The sequence below is a fragment of the Stigmatopora argus genome, chromosome 1 (genome assembly GCF_051989625.1).
Source record: "Stigmatopora argus isolate UIUO_Sarg chromosome 1, RoL_Sarg_1.0, whole genome shotgun sequence".
Classification (NCBI taxonomy): domain Eukaryota; kingdom Metazoa; phylum Chordata; class Actinopteri; order Syngnathiformes; family Syngnathidae; genus Stigmatopora; species Stigmatopora argus.
Window position 1 is genome coordinate 16,858,422 of NC_135387.1, and position 17,432 is coordinate 16,875,853.

At 38.9% G+C, this 17,432-nt stretch overlaps 1 protein-coding gene across 4 annotated transcripts in view; it reads left to right on the forward strand.

Annotated features, from left to right (window-relative positions):
* The window catches only part of LOC144076299 (forkhead box protein J3-like), a 43,883-nt gene that overhangs the window by 22,329 nt on the left and 4,122 nt on the right, over positions 1–17,432 (forward strand). For 2 of the 4 annotated variants that reach the window (XM_077604034.1, XM_077604027.1), the window contains exons 4-10: positions 916–999; positions 8,064–8,165; positions 10,405–10,551; positions 11,560–11,764; positions 13,839–14,072; positions 15,295–15,396; positions 16,633–16,887. In XM_077604034.1, the coding sequence (XP_077460160.1) occupies positions 916–999; positions 8,064–8,165; positions 10,405–10,551; positions 11,560–11,764; positions 13,839–14,072; positions 15,295–15,396; positions 16,633–16,887 (1,129 nt within the window). The remainder of the gene's footprint in view (positions 1–915; positions 1,000–8,063; positions 8,166–10,404; positions 10,552–11,559; positions 11,765–13,838; positions 14,073–15,294; positions 15,397–16,632; positions 16,888–17,432) is intronic. The other 2 variants (XM_077604042.1, XM_077604050.1) reach the window with 2 other exon arrangements.

Genomic DNA, 17,432 nt, shown 5'->3' on the forward strand with positions numbered 1-17,432 from the left:
TAAGACAGTTTAAAACTATTGAAAATATATATATATAATTTTTACTATGGGTAGCACGGTGGTGTGAGTGGTTAGCGCATCGGCTTTACAGCTCTGGGGTCCTGGGTTCAAATCCAGGTCATGTCCATCTGTGAGGAGTTTGCATGCTGCGTGGGTTTCCTCCGGGTACTCCGGTTTCCTCCGACATTCCAAAACATGCATGGAAGGCTGATTGGACGCTCTAAATTGCCCCTAGGTATGGATGGGTGTGAGTGTGCATGGTTGTCCGTCTCCTTGTGCCCTGCAATCGGCTGGCCACCGATTCAGGGTGTCCCCCACCTCCGGCCCGGAGTCAGCTGGGATAGGCTCCATCAAATTTCATACAATGTTTAACCATTATTGATCCATATATAAGGCACATCAAATTATAAGGTGCACTGCTGGCTTTTGAGAAAATTGAATTTTTTGGGATGTGCGGAAAATATGGTAATTCTAGTGATCAATCATAAAAAGCTTTTGCCATAGGCCAAATGTTTACAAAACATGTACAAATACACCTGGCCAAGTACCAATAGGCACTATGTTTTTCCTCTGCTTTTAACCCTAAATCCACAGTGTCTTCTTTGTGGATCATGTCTTTTGGTGTAAATATCACACAATACATTGTGGACGTCTGCAGCTAATAGTTCAGTGTTTCTTATACTGTATTTGAACAAATACCGTTTTCTTGTAATATTTAGTGTGTGCAGCTCATAGTTAGGTGCACTATAAAGTACACAAATTACAATATATATTTCTTAGGAAAACAAAAGAATGTGATCCTGCTGCCCCCACCTCCCTGTATTAAATTGAGGCAAACACCCAATTCATTGTCATGTTCAAATTGAACTACTGCCATTAAGTGTAACTGTTTCCTTTATTGGTGTTCACTCACAGGGTTCCTACTGGGCCATAGACACTAACCCTAAAGATGACACTGCACCCAGCAGGCCAAAAAAGAGACCACGCTCTGGGGAAAGGGTAAGTAAGCTGTGTTTCCACATGCCTATTGGTAAAAGAAATAATGCTAGGTTGATCTTCTGAAGAATACAACATCTGAAGATTAATGATTATTCAATTAGCAAATCTACTGTAAAAACTGAGCTGTTGATCAACCTTCGCAAAACTCCTACATGCTGATCCATTATCGATTATAATCACTGTGACCTCCATATGCATTATAATTAGTATTTATATTTAAGGTAGAATCTTTAAATAGCCAATGAGTTGAATTCCATGCATGTGAAACAAGTTATTACGTCAAAATAATTTGGTCCCGGGACTATTTCTCCCCGAGTTTATGTTAAACAGTGGTAACTTGCTTTTTTCCCCCTCAATCCAATTCCTGTGTTAGTCCCAGAGAGGCAATATTCAATTTTGTAGCTGTTTTGCGTAAACATGAACATGCTATGCTCACATGATCCAGAAAAAACTATGACATTTCAAGTGTAGTAAAATGCTGAACTTTACAACATGGCAATGTTTTTGATGTGTGGATACATAATTTTATCAAAGGTAATTTTATATTTCTTTTATTCAGGGTAAGTGGTAAAAAGCTGTAGTTGCTTTGTTTGGTTTGAGTGATATTGACATTCATCACTTATACAAGTCAGCCACATATCTAAAGCCGGTAGGAGCTTTTATAAACAATTCTATCGTTATACAGGCTGTAAATGCTCCTTTTCGATTGACACAGTGGGAGTGGGGGGTGGAGGGTGGGTGTGGGGGGTGGTGGGGGTGGCTGGTGGATGTGGGGTTTTTGGCTATCGCTGGCGATTCCAATGAAAAACGTTTATTGTTTTGGTTGGTGTATGCTTTCTAATATAATTGTCATATTACACACCAAGGATATCAAAATATTAGAAGCACCCCTCAACAATCAACCTACCACAATGCAGTTCTCCGATGCAAACTACCACCTCGATCATTAAAATTGTGAACTTAAATTATACACCTTCTGACTATTGTAAGGGTAGATTTTTTTAAAATAAAGCTATAATATGAAATGCCTTTAGGTTGTGCATGCAAGTAGTAAAAATATTCCGGCAGGTTTCTTATTTATGAATATAATGCACGTCCTCTAGCAAGTGTGACATCTTAAATGCACACCTTATGGTTTGCTGCATGCTATTTTGTTTCAGATCAAGCAGGGTTGACCCAGATGTAAGTGTGTGCTAATTGCAGGCTGGTAGACATGTTCCGTGCTCAAGATCCCAAAGAAAACAGCAGGTACACGCGTCTGAGTAGATGCAAGGGGGAATTAAAATGGGTTTTGGGGAACTTGATTGACAGCAGCCGAGGCTATAAATATATATAACCCTACATCAACCCGGCAGACTGCGGCTGGTTGAGTCGTGAACCTGTAAATGTGAATACAAAGAGAGGTAGTGTGAGCTCTCCATTCCAGCTGTCACCTCGTTCTCGGGGTGTTCTCTGAATTTTGTACTTTTATGGATGATCAGCATGCTCCTAAGCACACACAAAGATTTAATTTGTCTCACTTTATTTAACTACTCGTGAAGTCAATATTCATTTTTGACCACCTTTACAGAACTGTCATCACTAATTGCGCTTAGGGTCAAGTGTCCTAGTCATGAATGGTATATTTGTACGAGGGATACACAGGAATGGAAATTCTTGGCTGAAAGCAGAAACTGAATTTAATTCTTTGTTTGAATGTACAATTCTTTGGCTGAATAGTTTTGAAGACATTTTTTTAAATGTGAGTTCCCCTCTTGCAATAGTTTGAGAGTCACTGCATGCCTGCCCAGAGTGCTCACTTGCTGCCCAGTACAATTTATAAGACAAGTTTAGCTTAAAGAAAACTAAACTAAATGGTAGGAAAAATAGTTTGTCATCACAACTTTCTCTTTCAGGCATGTCATTTCGCTGATAAATGTCTTTCAGATTGAAACACAAAAAAAAGCTTTTAATCATGTTCTGGCCAAATGTTTGCACCTTAATTTTCAGTAAGGATGGGTGACATGGCACAATGAACAGAGAAAAAATTAGACTCTTAAACAAATGCAGTGTCACCCCTTTAGAGCTATAAGGGCTTGGCACATTGGTACATTGTTCTCTGTTGTCTGTAACATTTTTTAAGTCAATTCTGTCAAAACATTCATACATATAGTATAAACCTCTTGTAGGAATCATTACTACTGTTGCCTGTTGAAATGGTTACGGGCAGCGAGAAGCTCCGGATGAACAAAACCTTTCCAACTCAATGTGATGCTAGACGTGAAGGGTCGCATTGGTAAAATGTACACGATACAAATCTTCACACTACTCTGTGAAATGTGCCTGTGGTAAAGAGCGATACAAATGAAACTTTAATCGGCAAGTAGAAACTACTGCAAATCCTCATCTCCTTGTCTCCAGTTATATGTCGCCATTTAAAATGCTATCTTGAGAATTTTCCCTACACTAGCATCTCCCACACAAACAGTTACAAATGACTAAAACTAGGGTAGGAAAATTGTGAAGTACACAGTTAGTGGCGATTGTTTTCATATACTATTCTTAACTGTCATTTAATCAATTTCGTGGCACTGACAGAGGAGTATTACATTTCAGTCCTCCCAATTTAAATGCATTAATTTTTATTCATTCATTTTCTGAACGGCTCATCCTCACAAAATCTATCATGGAAGGTGTTACAACCCACAGTGCAAGAAGAACACACTCTAAATAATTGTATTGCCAGCTTGACAGGTTTTGCACAATGTCCTGGGAAAAGAAACCTATTCACTTGGCAACAACTTAAGTCGTTTACCCTTTCTGTCGGTAACTTTCTGTCCCAACACACGTGCACTGAGGCACATCATTTTATCATTTAAAGCATGACTAAAAGGCAACTTGAAAAATTTGCATGGAGTCCCATGTCTTTTGGCGAAATCCTTTTGCTTAGACACACGCAAGCACACAAACACTGAGTCATTTCAGTAATGAAAACCACCCGACTCTTTAATCATAGTTTGTCTTTTCATCATTTGTCTCTTTCTCCGCTGCTAAATCTTGATCACTATCTCTCAGTCTGTCTGTCGGTCTGTGTGTTACTGTGTCTTTGTGCGTCTGGTCCTCCAAAGCTGCTTGCTCCCAACTCCGGCAGGAGGCATGCAGGCTTCAGGGGGCTCACGATGACAGACTACACAATCAGAATGTTTGAAGGTAAAAGACAGAGGAAGCATGAAAAATGACGGCAAAGGGTGAAAGGGGAGCATCCAGAGAGAAATTAGATGATGAGACGGAGAGGAAAAAGTCACGCTGCAAGGAGAAATAGATAACAAGGAGATGAGGGAGCAGAGGGAGAGTATTTCGGTCTTATGTTCCAGTTAATTACCACGCAAGGCCTAAGGCTGCCGTTAGGCATATTTTCTTCACCGGGGATTTTTTTCCCTTTTTAAATTACAAACATTAATTAATTCACAGGCTTGTCATCTCGTCTTATACGGATGGGCCCTTCGACCCCTTTTCTTACGCCTCGCTTACACTGCTGGCAGACACTCTGCGGGCTGTCACAAGGGCTGAGGCGAGGCAGAAGGGTTTTAAGTGGTTTATCATCAGCAAAGGGAGAAAAAAGGTTTGCTAAATATGTCTGACTGCTTTTACGCTTTAAGTAGTCAGCGTGTAGGGGCTAAATAGCGGTCGGATGCGTGCATTGTCTAAAGGTGTAGACTGGGAGTCTACCTGCATCGCTGAGCTTAATCACCCTCTTTATTTGTATCTCTCTGGGCCTGTCTGCCACCACTCAATTACCTTCTTCTTCCCTTCTTCCTCTTGCTTCGGCATCCCACCACTGTCTCCTTTGTAACAGCCTCCACCATGCAGACAGCATCCTGTTTCTTTGGGAGTTTATCATAAATTAAAGATTGCATTGTTACCAACCAATCCTCTTACTGTAAGCAGTTTGGGATGGGAGCACAGAAAGCAGCCTTGAACCCAGAAAGGAGTCTAGCTATAAAAAAAATATATAATCCACCTTTTTCTTTTTTTTGGGCTGATGTCAAATTTGCCCCTCATTGATCTTAGGCGAGTTCCTTGTAGCCTCCATTTCTGTTAAACCCTTCTCAGGACGCAATGCATTGAACTCCTTCTAAATACATACGCCACGCTTGAATAATGCATGAGGACGCCCTGATGCATCTTAGTGAGCGTGATGTGTTCACTTTGTGGGTCGCTTAAGTGTCCGGCAATTTAAATGAAGCGCGCCTCAGAGTTCACACAGTTGCCGCCGCCGGCACTATGGTGATTCAAGAGGATCCCAACGTAATCATAAATTTGGAGCATTCAGACATTTCTTATAAGCAATGTCACCTTTGATTCTGTCCTCCATTTTACTCTCGCCCTACTCTTCTTATTTCTAAATAAGAAAAATCATATTTGACCCATGCTTTTGCATTGGCATCAATGGGAAAAAACACTCAATACTGTCCCTGAATTCATGCAAAGGAATAGAATGTAATCTCGTAGACTATTACGTAGTATTTAATGGATTGTGATACTTTGAACATTTAAAGAATGACTACTATTTGATCAAAAATATGTCCTTGATTTCAAAACATTTTATAGGGGTTACCAAATCAGTCATCAAGGGCTGCTGTGGGTCCTGGTTTTTGTTCCAACCCATCTAATAGATACATTTTAACCGGTGGTGCTTCTGCTAAAACAAAACAGCACAACTGCAAATAATTGATTACACTATAACTGAAAACACCAGATTGGTGAAAATTTGTCATGTTGGATTGGAATAAAATCCTGCATCCACTGGGGCCAAATTTGTAATCGTTTGGAGACCCCTGTTTTAGAGTTTCGAGCCGTATCCAGGCATTACCTTTAAGCTAACACAGGCTATTCCTAGGTGTCCCAAATCTCTCAGAACACAGATATTTATATTTTCTCCCACTTTGAGAAAAAATATAAATTTAATCTGCAATTTACATGAATGGAAATTAATTAAAGATGCTTGCTCTATCGTGATTGCTTTAAGCATTCCTCCCTTTCTTCCTATGTGATGCACTATATTCTCTTTTTTTTTGGTTTACACTTAATAACAACAACTATTTACAACACCTCATTCCCACATAAGGTGGCTAATTCCCTCGTCTTGTGTCCAGTACAGCTTTCAAGCCAAAATCTTGCTGCTCCTCTCCTTTGGAGATGTACCTGAACGCAGTATTACACATCTTCCGACATCATTGTGCGGAACGTCTTTTACTTCCTTTAAGGCATGATGTGTAGCATACTTTAATTTGTTCAAGAGTACTTGATGCAGTTCGAGCAGCTGCAGGCAATGTTTAACACTTAGAAGTGCGATTTTGATTCAACATCTCTTATGCTGTCATAGACATGTCAGTTTACATTGTCAATGCAAATGTTTACGCAGGACTAGTTTCTTGCACACAGACCTGTCCTCAGATCTGAGAAATCTAGCACAAAACTTGACTGATGGGAGGCCTTGAAAAATGACTTTTTAATCTTCCCATAAAAGATACACATTTGATAGGCCAATAACTTAAAGATAAAAGGAAGTAGAGAAATTCTGAAAGTGGATTGTGAAAGCTTGTTCCAGATTTACCATGTATGCCAAATATCAATCTTTACCTCTGTCACATGATACACAAGATATTGACCTCCAAAAAGCCTATAATGTTAAGTTCGTGAATCGCAAGGTTGGCATGGCACTAATTTAAGGGGGCTGCATCTATGAAATTAACTGGACTATGAGTCTAGAAATGGGAACATTTATATTCTTCATTTAGGTATCGCCAGAATAAATTTAAGCCAAATGTGGGTATGTCACGTTCAAACATTTTTCACACTTTTGCTTGAACTATGAATATGGAATTACACTAGTCTGGATGTGTTTCCTACTTTGGGATTCAATTGCAGTGTTAATAGAAGACACACTAAAGTGGAGAAGGTAAATAACCCTATGTGCCTGAATTTAGTGGATTCACATTTGGAACTGAAAAACCTGGGGTATGTCCAAGTACTTTTTTCCAATGTTGGCATGTTTTCCTAAGTTATGGTAGTTAGGGGTGACCAGCAACAGTAGCGCATAACTGTACTGAGGGTCATGGTAAGTTTGTTTGGGGCTCTTACATGTTTTATTAGGTAGAGCTTAGCATCATACTTTTACTCCGTTGTCCTTTACAAGTTTACAGGACCTTTTTTTTAAACAAAGCAATATAATATGGATAATTTATGACCAGTGGATTGCATGTGGGTCTGTTCCCTTTGTTTGGGAGGGAGGAGCATTGAGTATACTGTAGATTGCAAATCATGCACCAACCGCTTTGCAACAAATTATTGTTTTTATGTGTATGTTTTATTAACGAGCTTTAAAAAAATTGTTAACTTGTTAAATCACAGTACCTAGGCATTGTGCATATATTGTTTCTTTTATGCCTGACCCAGAAACTACATGATTTTTAAAAAAATGTTCCTGGCAATTGCAGTGTCAGATTAAACAACATTGTATCATGATGTCCCAGTCTGTCTTGAAACGGACAAGTTGTCAACTTGCAAAACCATAGTCTACCTGATTTTGGCCTGCTGCCAGGAAGTGCGCAGTCCAACTGCCAACGACTATGAACTAGATTCTGTTAGTTCCTATAAATATCATGGTTTCTGGCTAGATGATTAACTTTCTTTTAACTCTATAATCTTATCCTACAGGGTAAAATTAAGGCTATATTAGTGTTCCTTTACTTGATACAAGACTTCATTCACACATTCTGCACACTTGGGTGAAGATGATTGTACTGCCTATATTTGATTATGGTGATAAACTAAAAATAATCCAAATGTCAAAGATATCCTTGGGAATTTGTTTCACAGTTGACCAATGTAATGAAATGTATTGTGTTTGAACTTGGGGAATTGTCTTATCAATAACATCTCAATGTACATCCAAAATGTTAAGTTTTTACTTTAAATCAGTCAGTGTGAACTGTGAAAAATAAACACCAATTTTATCTTGCATTTACTGTAATGTTGAATACAGTGTGAATAAAAAAAAAATCTTTCTTCCCTCGTTGCAGGCCTCCACCCCTTATAGTTTGGAGTCAGAATCTCTGCGAATGGACTGTATCATGTCAGGAGGAACGTCTCCTACTCTGGCCATTAATACGGTGACAAACAAGGTAGGACTTGTGTGGCAATGGCGAACTCAAATTGCGAGAAAGCAAATCAGTACTGTATTATTCTATCAAAAATAATAATAAAAAAACACTTAATCCTGTCATATGGCACTTGCTTTTACATATTGAACCTTTACTTTAGCGTGTATTCCTCTTTTTTTGACATGCAGTTCCTTCAATTATTCTTAGTACTACTCATAAAAACAGTATTACTACTATTAATATATTTTATGGTTGCAATTTTATGTATGAATTCAAACATATTCATGATTTCATTTTAGTTGCATAAAAATAACAAGTCTATATAAAAGAGAACCCACCCAATTAAATCAACCACACACTTGTGTTTATACATGTGTGTGTCAGAGAACAAAGCATTAGCTCTGACCCTGACAAACATACACACACACCCATGTGGTACACGCATGCACAGTAATGGTGTGCGGCACATGACACTTGCCCTCGATCAAAGAGAGAATTTTACTGTAGGAGCAGCAATTTTCAACAAGTCATGTGTTTGGACCTTTAGAGGCCTGACATCTTTTCCAGCTTTATCCACATGGTTCTAGACTCACACTTTCCAGCTTTTTTCACTTAAACACATCCTTTCTCAACTCTTTTGGGTGAACCCAAAGTCGTATCACAGTGTATTTTATTTTGCAAACTATTCTGAAAGGCCGGAATGTATCAGACAAAACATCTATTACCATATGCTTTTGTACATGGTTGAGTGTTGTTGTATCTTGTGGCAACGTTATAAAATTGCATTTTTATTCCGTAATGTTGGCCCACCTTGAGTTCTTAAATGGGGAGTTTGCATTTTCAAAACAGATACATAGATTTTTTTGTACCCTATTTTTTAGTTTATTTATTTTAATGAGACCTCATTAGACCCTGCTCCCCCCCCCCCCCCCCAAGCCAATATTAGCCACGGCTGCTATGAAAATATTATTCATAATAGATTGTTACTCAGAAACTGAAATTATCTGCTTGAAGTTTTTTGTATTAGTTGTCTAGTTAATAAACAATTAAAAAAGAGGCACATCTCCGCCATCCAATAGAATATACACTATATACTACATAAAGCACGCATTTGTGTGTGAATGTTTGTGTGGATGTTAACATGCGTAAAGCGCTTTTTGGAAGGCACTCTACAACATGCTTAATTAACATAATGCACCATATACAAATAGTGAGACTTGTAATTTCATTACTCCTTTGGAAAACTTAACCTTGCCCCTCCTTGTTATTGGTTGACAACTGCTATTCATGTTACGAATTTGAGTTGAATTGCTACAAAATCAAGATATGATGAACTTAATTGCTTCTTCATTGGTTGAGCTTACTGAATAAACCGTTTTCAATTTAGTTCATCAATGCCCAAGTCAGTGATAAAATTACAATATGCAGAAGATGAGACGCAGACAAATATGTAAACATTAAAAGATTATTGCTTTCCTTGCACAGTTCAGTGTATCACACAGCTGCCAGTTTGTCATGATTTTCAAGGGCAAATGGTTATATACACTGACACACTTTGCTGTGACTGTGTCACAATGAATGGAAATGGAAGGATGATCTCCACCCACATTCCTGACAAAGAGGTGGCCACAAATGTGTCATATATTCATCAATTAGCATTTGCAGTTAAGTATATCAAAAGAATCTCTTAAATCACCTGTTATCAAATACATATCCCAGTCAATGCCTCATTTATCACAGTCTAGGGCTCACCCTTCGAGTCAGATGTATAGACCCCTCCTATGACCTTGGAAAGCATAAGCGAAAGAAAGAGGGAATGCATGGTGTTCTGTTTATATGCAAACCTCAAAATCCGCTCATAAATCACAATGCCCATAATTCAAACTACTTGACTGCGTGGCACGCTGCAGCACACTCTGATGTACTTGTACCTTCGCTTATTGCCTCAGTCAGAGGCTTTTTTTCTCATTTGTCTGAACAATTAGTTGTTGCGGCAGGGCACCGCTGATGCAGTTTCACACCTCTTGACAACACAACTGAACACGATTTGGGATTGATCACCATCCCGAGGCATTGCTTGTAAAAGCGTTGCAATTGGTCGCCATTAAATAAAATGCACGTATTAGCTACTAACATCAACAGTGGTTAAAGAGGAGATTAAACCACAGTCAATCACCACTCGGAATGGCTGTCTCTATAAGGGTGACATTGTAAAGTGATTTTAAGGTACCTGTGTGCATACATATGTGCGTGAGTGCAGGTCGCATTATACAGCCCGGAAGCTGACGACTGCGAGAGTCCCAGCAGCCTGAGCACCAGTCTCTCTGAACAGAGCATGACATCCATCAACCTGAACAATATGAACTCTACAGTGAGCAATGGCAACAGCATACATGGCTACACACCAGTAAGAGATTACACTTTATTCCCTCATGGGATCTCCTGCCAAATAACATTTCTGCTTTGGTTCAGCACAATAATATGCAAAGTATAGTAAAGTATTTGTACACTTTACTTAAGTATTTGTATACTTTACTATACTACTTTGATTGCTTGGACACAGCAACTATCTTTTCCTGCTCCCATGATGCAATGCTGGCTTTTCCCAAATTATCCAGCCCTGTAAATAAAATATAAACTGCGAGTCAGAAAATACTTTTTTCCCCTTGAAGTGGAGCAGTAAGGAAAATATCTTTTCATTACGTTTCCCTTGTAACTGTTGCTCCGTTTCTTACCATCTATCAATTTTCAGTGCTCACATTCCAACTGCATGAGCAAAGTTCAGTGCAAGCTCTTCTATCTTATTAACCTCTCATTTCATGAACCCATGGCTGATAGTGAATGTGTTAGCAAATTGGTCACCTCAAATCATGTTTGGAGAATATATTATACCCCCGCCATCTTGGAACATTTTCCCCCGTTCCGAGCAGAGGACCGTAAGTAATATGATATGAAGTACCTCCATCGGTGTGACTGATTGACAGCTATTTGCGTGTCCTGCTGAGGACGTCAGCTGTCCTACTACTCGCTTCACGGCAGCAGACGATGATCGGGCAGGCTCTGGACCACTGATCCATTCAAAGACACCATATCTTGTAATCTGACAATTTGACCATTTGAGAAGAACCACAAAAACAAATGGTGTTATCTGCGTCAGGCATTAACTGTTGCAGTATGTAGTCTTTTTTATTTTTTATTTTTTTAAAGGTAGACGGCAGAAAGACAAGCAACTCTGTTGTTTATGTGAGGTAAATAGGAGAACAGAATGCATCGAACATTCTATAAACCATTCAATTATAATTACTATACATATTATAAATATTATGACAATCATATTGTGGTGGCCTACTATCTTTGTAAAACTCGATCTATCCAACCATTAACTAGATTTTTTTCTATCCTCCATTTATCACAGGTCAGTAGTCACTCTGAGCCTTCGTCCCAGTCCTTGAGTCTCCAGCCGCCCACGCGGCCTGCACCCCCTCCTCCACAACCCCAGTACGCTCTGCCCGTGCCAGAGTCACGGGACAAACACCTTTGCTTCTCAGACTTTGAAGACCTCAGTGCATCCTTACGCAGCTTGTATAAGTGTGTTTTTGAGCAGTCGTTCTCACAGCAAGGTGGGTGTCGGCGCTTGTCTCGTTGGTAGGCTACACTTTATCTCCTCGTGTTTTTCCCTGTCGGACGTCTATGCTTACACTCATTCCCTGCAGAGGAAGAAAAAAATGGGTGAGTGGAGGGGAGAGCCGCATGTCAGGCTTCCTGCACATAATTAACTGTCAAGCTTAAGCTCTTGAAATTGATGCGCAACTTTAATATTGCTTTCAAAGCACGGGAAGCGTTGCTACATTAACCCCCCTGCACACGCTACCCTGTCTCTATTGTATTTTAATAAACAAACAATCTGCTGTTCCGCATATCTGCATTTTACGGCCCGCTCAGTCAAACGAGCAAAGGCAATTAAGAGCGAAGAATTCATCGGAAGGCGAGAAAAAGACATACACATCTGCAGCTTTGATAGAAGCTAATTAGATTGCTTCTAAAGTTTGTGAAGCATCTCGCTAATTGCTTCCTGAAGCTTTCAGGTCACCCGGCCTCCTCCCACTTGGGCCTTCCTCGCATCCCACAACTCTCTGATCAACCTTCCCTCTCGCTCCCAACATTGCCCCCAGAGGCACAAATCTTCTTACACATAGGAGATTGATGCACTCTGCTGGTTTCATTATGGGATGGGGTTTCCTCAAATTTATAGTCGGAGATTCACATTAACGAAAAAAATACATTCATGTTTTATTGAAATGAAATCAAATAAAGTTCAGAACATAAAAAACAAGAAAGCAAACTTTACAAAACAAATGTATTGACCATGACAGCTTTTACTCAAATATAAAGCTTTTGCTCATCTCAGTGTTACTAATATTTATTATATAATTATACAAATATTTAATACTGACCTTGCTTGAGATAGCAGACTGAAAGCAAGAAAATAAAAGAACACACAATGATAGTGATACTTTATTAAACCATTGTTTACTTACGTGTATATATAGTGTTGGCTTGGTGTAGACACACTTTTGTATTCTATTTTCATTCTCTTCTAAAAAAAAATTGCACATTCATTATAATTGATAGTGATACGTTTTTTTTGTCCATCTTGAACTTTCATATAGTGGTCTAGAAAAAAATAATGTGAAGAATGCATTACCTACTACACATTGTAAATCCAACTGATCATAAATGACTAATTGTACAATCAACTCTGAAGTTAAATTAAAAAGACATTCATTTGATCTTAAAAGCTGTAATATTCAAGCGTAAAATAGCCATCAGAATAAACGCAATGAAGTAAAGGGCTCATAAAAAATAGTACAATGGATGAATGGGCACTGAAGCGATGAGGAAGTTGGCAGGGAGCAAAGGAGACAAAAGACTTAATAAAACAAAAACACTTTTATAGCCAGATAAAGTGGAACAACTCCCTGTTGGCAGCAGTGAACAGTCCCACTCAAGGACTCGTCACACTCATGAACTGACGGTCACAGAAAGAGTCACCGTTCTCTTTGTTTTATTTCAGTGTTCTTTGATGAGATTTGATCTGTGCAGTTCAGACAGCTGCTGTCAGCTCTTGCGAAGGGTAGGGTACCTACCAATTGACAAGAGGTCGACAAGGTGTGCCAACATACATGCGACAAGTCAGCCACGTCTACAAAGGAGTTTTAATCATCCTTTTTAGGCAAAATCAAACGAAACATCATCCAGTAATGTCTCCATGAAAAGTATTTGCAAAATTATGAATCATACTTATTTTTTAGCTGTTTAATTAGGACCATCACAGTTTTCTGAAATACAGCCCAAGCAATATGTATTTGGATGCCAGAAATGACAAACATAGTATTTTTTTTTCCAATGAATACAAATCCTAAAATTTAATTTTTGCCTTGTATGTACAATGTTTCAAATTACTTGGCATACAGGTTTTAGATTAAAATCGAAAGATTTTTTTTTCTGTGACAGATTTTGCTTGCCGTTTCTCACAGTACACTATTGTGGGAAAATATGTTATGCTTATAAAAATAAAATAAATCAAAATTGAATAAGCTGTAAATTTGTCATGAATTATCAGGATTTTTCACAAATATAAAACGAGCTTTCAAGGTCTGTTGGCGATGACAGCGTGCTTTGCAATCTTGACAGCTTTAATGGTAATGCCCGGCGACTCGAACCATTCGACACGGACTGACTGCTCCTATCAGCACTCACCTGGCACAGGGAATGGCTGCAGTGGAGGCACGGTGGGTTGTGGCCACCATCATCATCAACAACATAATCACCACCATGCCCACCATCCTCAGCATCACCTCTCCACCCTTGGACGGCATGGATCTCTCTCTCAACAGAGCCACGGTGGACAGAGCTGTCGTACAACAGGTGAGCCTTACTGTGTATATACTTGACTATAAGTTCTTAAGAACGTGTCCATTTTAGTAAAGAATTTAAACGGCCCTCAAACTCAAAAGAGTCCCAATGGACTATAAATCCCTACATTTGACAGAAATCAACAACATGCCCTGAGATAAAATACCCCTCAGTCTGGTAGCTTGGAAAAAAATGAAGTCACTTTCAGTAGGAACCACTGATGGAAGTTAACTGTCTCCATACTTAACAGGCGGAAATGCAGTTGTGCACGACACCTCTTTTTCAATGTTGTTTGATATTACATTTTTCAGAGCTATAAATTAAGCTAAACTGGATCTGCATTGTCGATCTCATTACTTCCTTTCATGTGTTTTTGTTTTATTTTTTTATTTTTTTTACTGATTCTGGTTAAAGCAATACAATTTTCCTGTTAAAATTATATGTTATGTTTCATATTTAATAGATATTGCTGGTGCTCAATGCCAAGCAGTGTCAAGCGGTCCTACGTGTCTTTCCCTACACTTTTCATTGCTTTTTAGACTGCATTCCACCCTTGTTCATGGCTCACAGAGGTTCATATAACAACTACGACATCTACGATTGAAGAGGATTTCACCACCATGTGTCATAATGTGATTCCAGCTCTTTTTGTCCCCTCATTTTGTTTGTGTTTTAGCACTAAAGTTATTTAACCGCCGTAGCAGTGACATCTATTCAGATATTAATTAGAAATTTTAAGAAACTAGCGATCACTTGTTTTTGTTATGAGGCATAAACATATGTTGTTTTGTTTGTAGTGTTGGAAAGTAGCTTTACATTTTAGATTTGCACAAAGGCAACGCTAAGACTTGAGTAATATATTTTTCTGTACAGCTGCACCTCCTTGTGGTGCACTGTAGAACTGATTTCCAAGCGGAACATAAATCATCATCATCGCTGTTCTCCACAAATATTTCTGTAAGGTCTTTTTTCTCAAAAAGTTCCTCAAATGAATTTAACAAAGTCCAATGAGTTATTACCCACCTCTGGAAATAAAGTTTAGAATCATTTTTATATCAAACTGTGAATTATTTTGAAAGGTTATATATATTATACATGAGTTAATATGATTAAAATAAAGCATATACAACCAACATTACATTCAAAGTTCCCTGCGGTACTAAGCTCCTGCACACTGCAACTATATTTTTTGAGCATTTAATACACTTCTTATTCACCTTCACCTTTCTTACAGGCATGACTTCAGACTGGTACCCAAACCTGAACTGGTTAAAGGAGAGCTGCCACATCGCAACAAGCTACAATTGGGCTGATGTAGACCTCTCTCCTTTTCAAAGTAAACACACTTGCACCAATGGCAAATTTTCTCTTAATCTTATCTAATCTTTTTGTTTGTATGTTTGCTTTTATTTTTCACATTTTACCAACAAAACTTCAATTGACCCCTTATTTGTGATTCTAATCATACTATATAATGAGAACTATAAACTATGATTTTTATATATAGGTCTGCCCTTGAGGCGTACTATTATAACAATGTAATGGTACTGGCCTATTAAAGGTTTATTAGCGTTGGTCTTAGGTTGCTACTTGTTACTTTTTATCTATTTCCACTTTGCTCTCTCTCTCTCTCTCTCTCTCTCTCTCTCTCTCTCTCTCTCTATCTCTCTCTCATTCTCACTCACTCATCCACTCTTAATTTTGTGATGTAAATAATCTAATGAAGGCCGTCTCAATAACAGCCTCTTATCCCGGTCAGTGCACAAAGCCGACAACATCCAGGCATGACGAATGATGACAGCTGGTCCCATAACACCCAGCCCGACTCCATAATTTTCTGTCCCCCTATCATACTGTTGCACTTGACCCTTCTGACACTGCCATCACACCATCCAGCAAGGCTGGATAAACCACATAGAGCAGGCAGCTCAATTGAGACCCACGCAGAATACAATAAATATGTGGACAAAAAAAGAAATCACCACAGAGAGGGGTTGTCTAAGTTGAGTGAATATGAGCTGCTCCATTAAATTGAATAGCAAAGCAGTGTGTTCAACTTGAGTGCAATTTTTCCAGAATTACCAAGATGTATTAAATCTGCCATAATTCACCTATGTCCACATGCTATTCAATTTTAGACATACATCGACCGCTTACTGACCATGATGATTGAGTTGAAATAGTATAATGAAACTTTTCACTCTGATGTTTAACCGCTTTTTATTTATGCCATTTATCCTCACTTTGGTTGTGGATGTGCTAAAGACAAGCATAAATGCGCGTATATTTTGTCAAAAATGTTACTGCCTAATTCTGTATTTTCTTATGAAAAGTGGGCCAAAATACTTTGTGATAATCTCGTTGGGTTAAGAAATTCGCTGTAATGATACCTACAAAAAAACGTCAACTATACTTTTTGTCAGGTGCAGTGTCATTGCTTGTTTTTATTTTATTTTATTTTTTTATAAATATAATTATGTTGGAACAATGCCAAATGTTAATATCAACATTTTTTGGGGCAGTTTGAAGTTGTGTACCAACAATATTGCCCATGTGTGTCCTTCTGAGGCAGGCCTGAAGGAGAGCATGCAAGAGGCTGAGCTCAACAACTGGTCCATAGATGCCACTCAGATAGCCGACCTCTGTTCTTCCATCAACCAGTTCTTTACGGCCACGGGTGTGATCCCGCTTCAGGGCGCTGCCCTATCGCAGCTTCACGTCACGCAGCCAGCCGCAGCGAGGCCACCACAACACCCGTCTCAGCCACACGGTGCCATGCACCCCAAGGCCATTCAGCACAATCAGCACGGCCAACTCATTCGGGCAGGTCAGTACATATGCTGTCGTATTGCAATCAATTGACATAAAGTATTTTTTTTGTATCACTAATTGACTGCAAATTAATATAATGAATGCTTTGGTCAATAAGAAAAGGGCTTTGTGATGAAAGGAAGATGGTTATTATGTGTTGGTGCTTGGTGGTTTAAATTCAAGGTGCAGGACAGACAAACAGTTATTCGCACTCAATATATTGTATAGAGGAGAGAAAAAACAGACACAAAATGGAATAACATAGTCTAGATCAGTGGTTCTTAACCTGGGTTCGATCGAACCCTAGGGGTTAGGTGAATTGGTCTCAGGAGTTTGGTCGAGAACCAGTGGTTTAGAGTCTTTAGTCGAATATAATATGCTGCACAAGCTTAAAAAGGTGTGCTTACACGTTGGTCAGTGTCATTGGAGTGGAAGTATTGGAGCTGAAGTACACCCACGTCTGACTGTGCCATTGTGGCTGTCTCACACATTCATCACAGAATGGTTGCTGCAATTTGCTGGGAAACAAGCAGCAGAATGCTTACAAAATAAACACAGTAA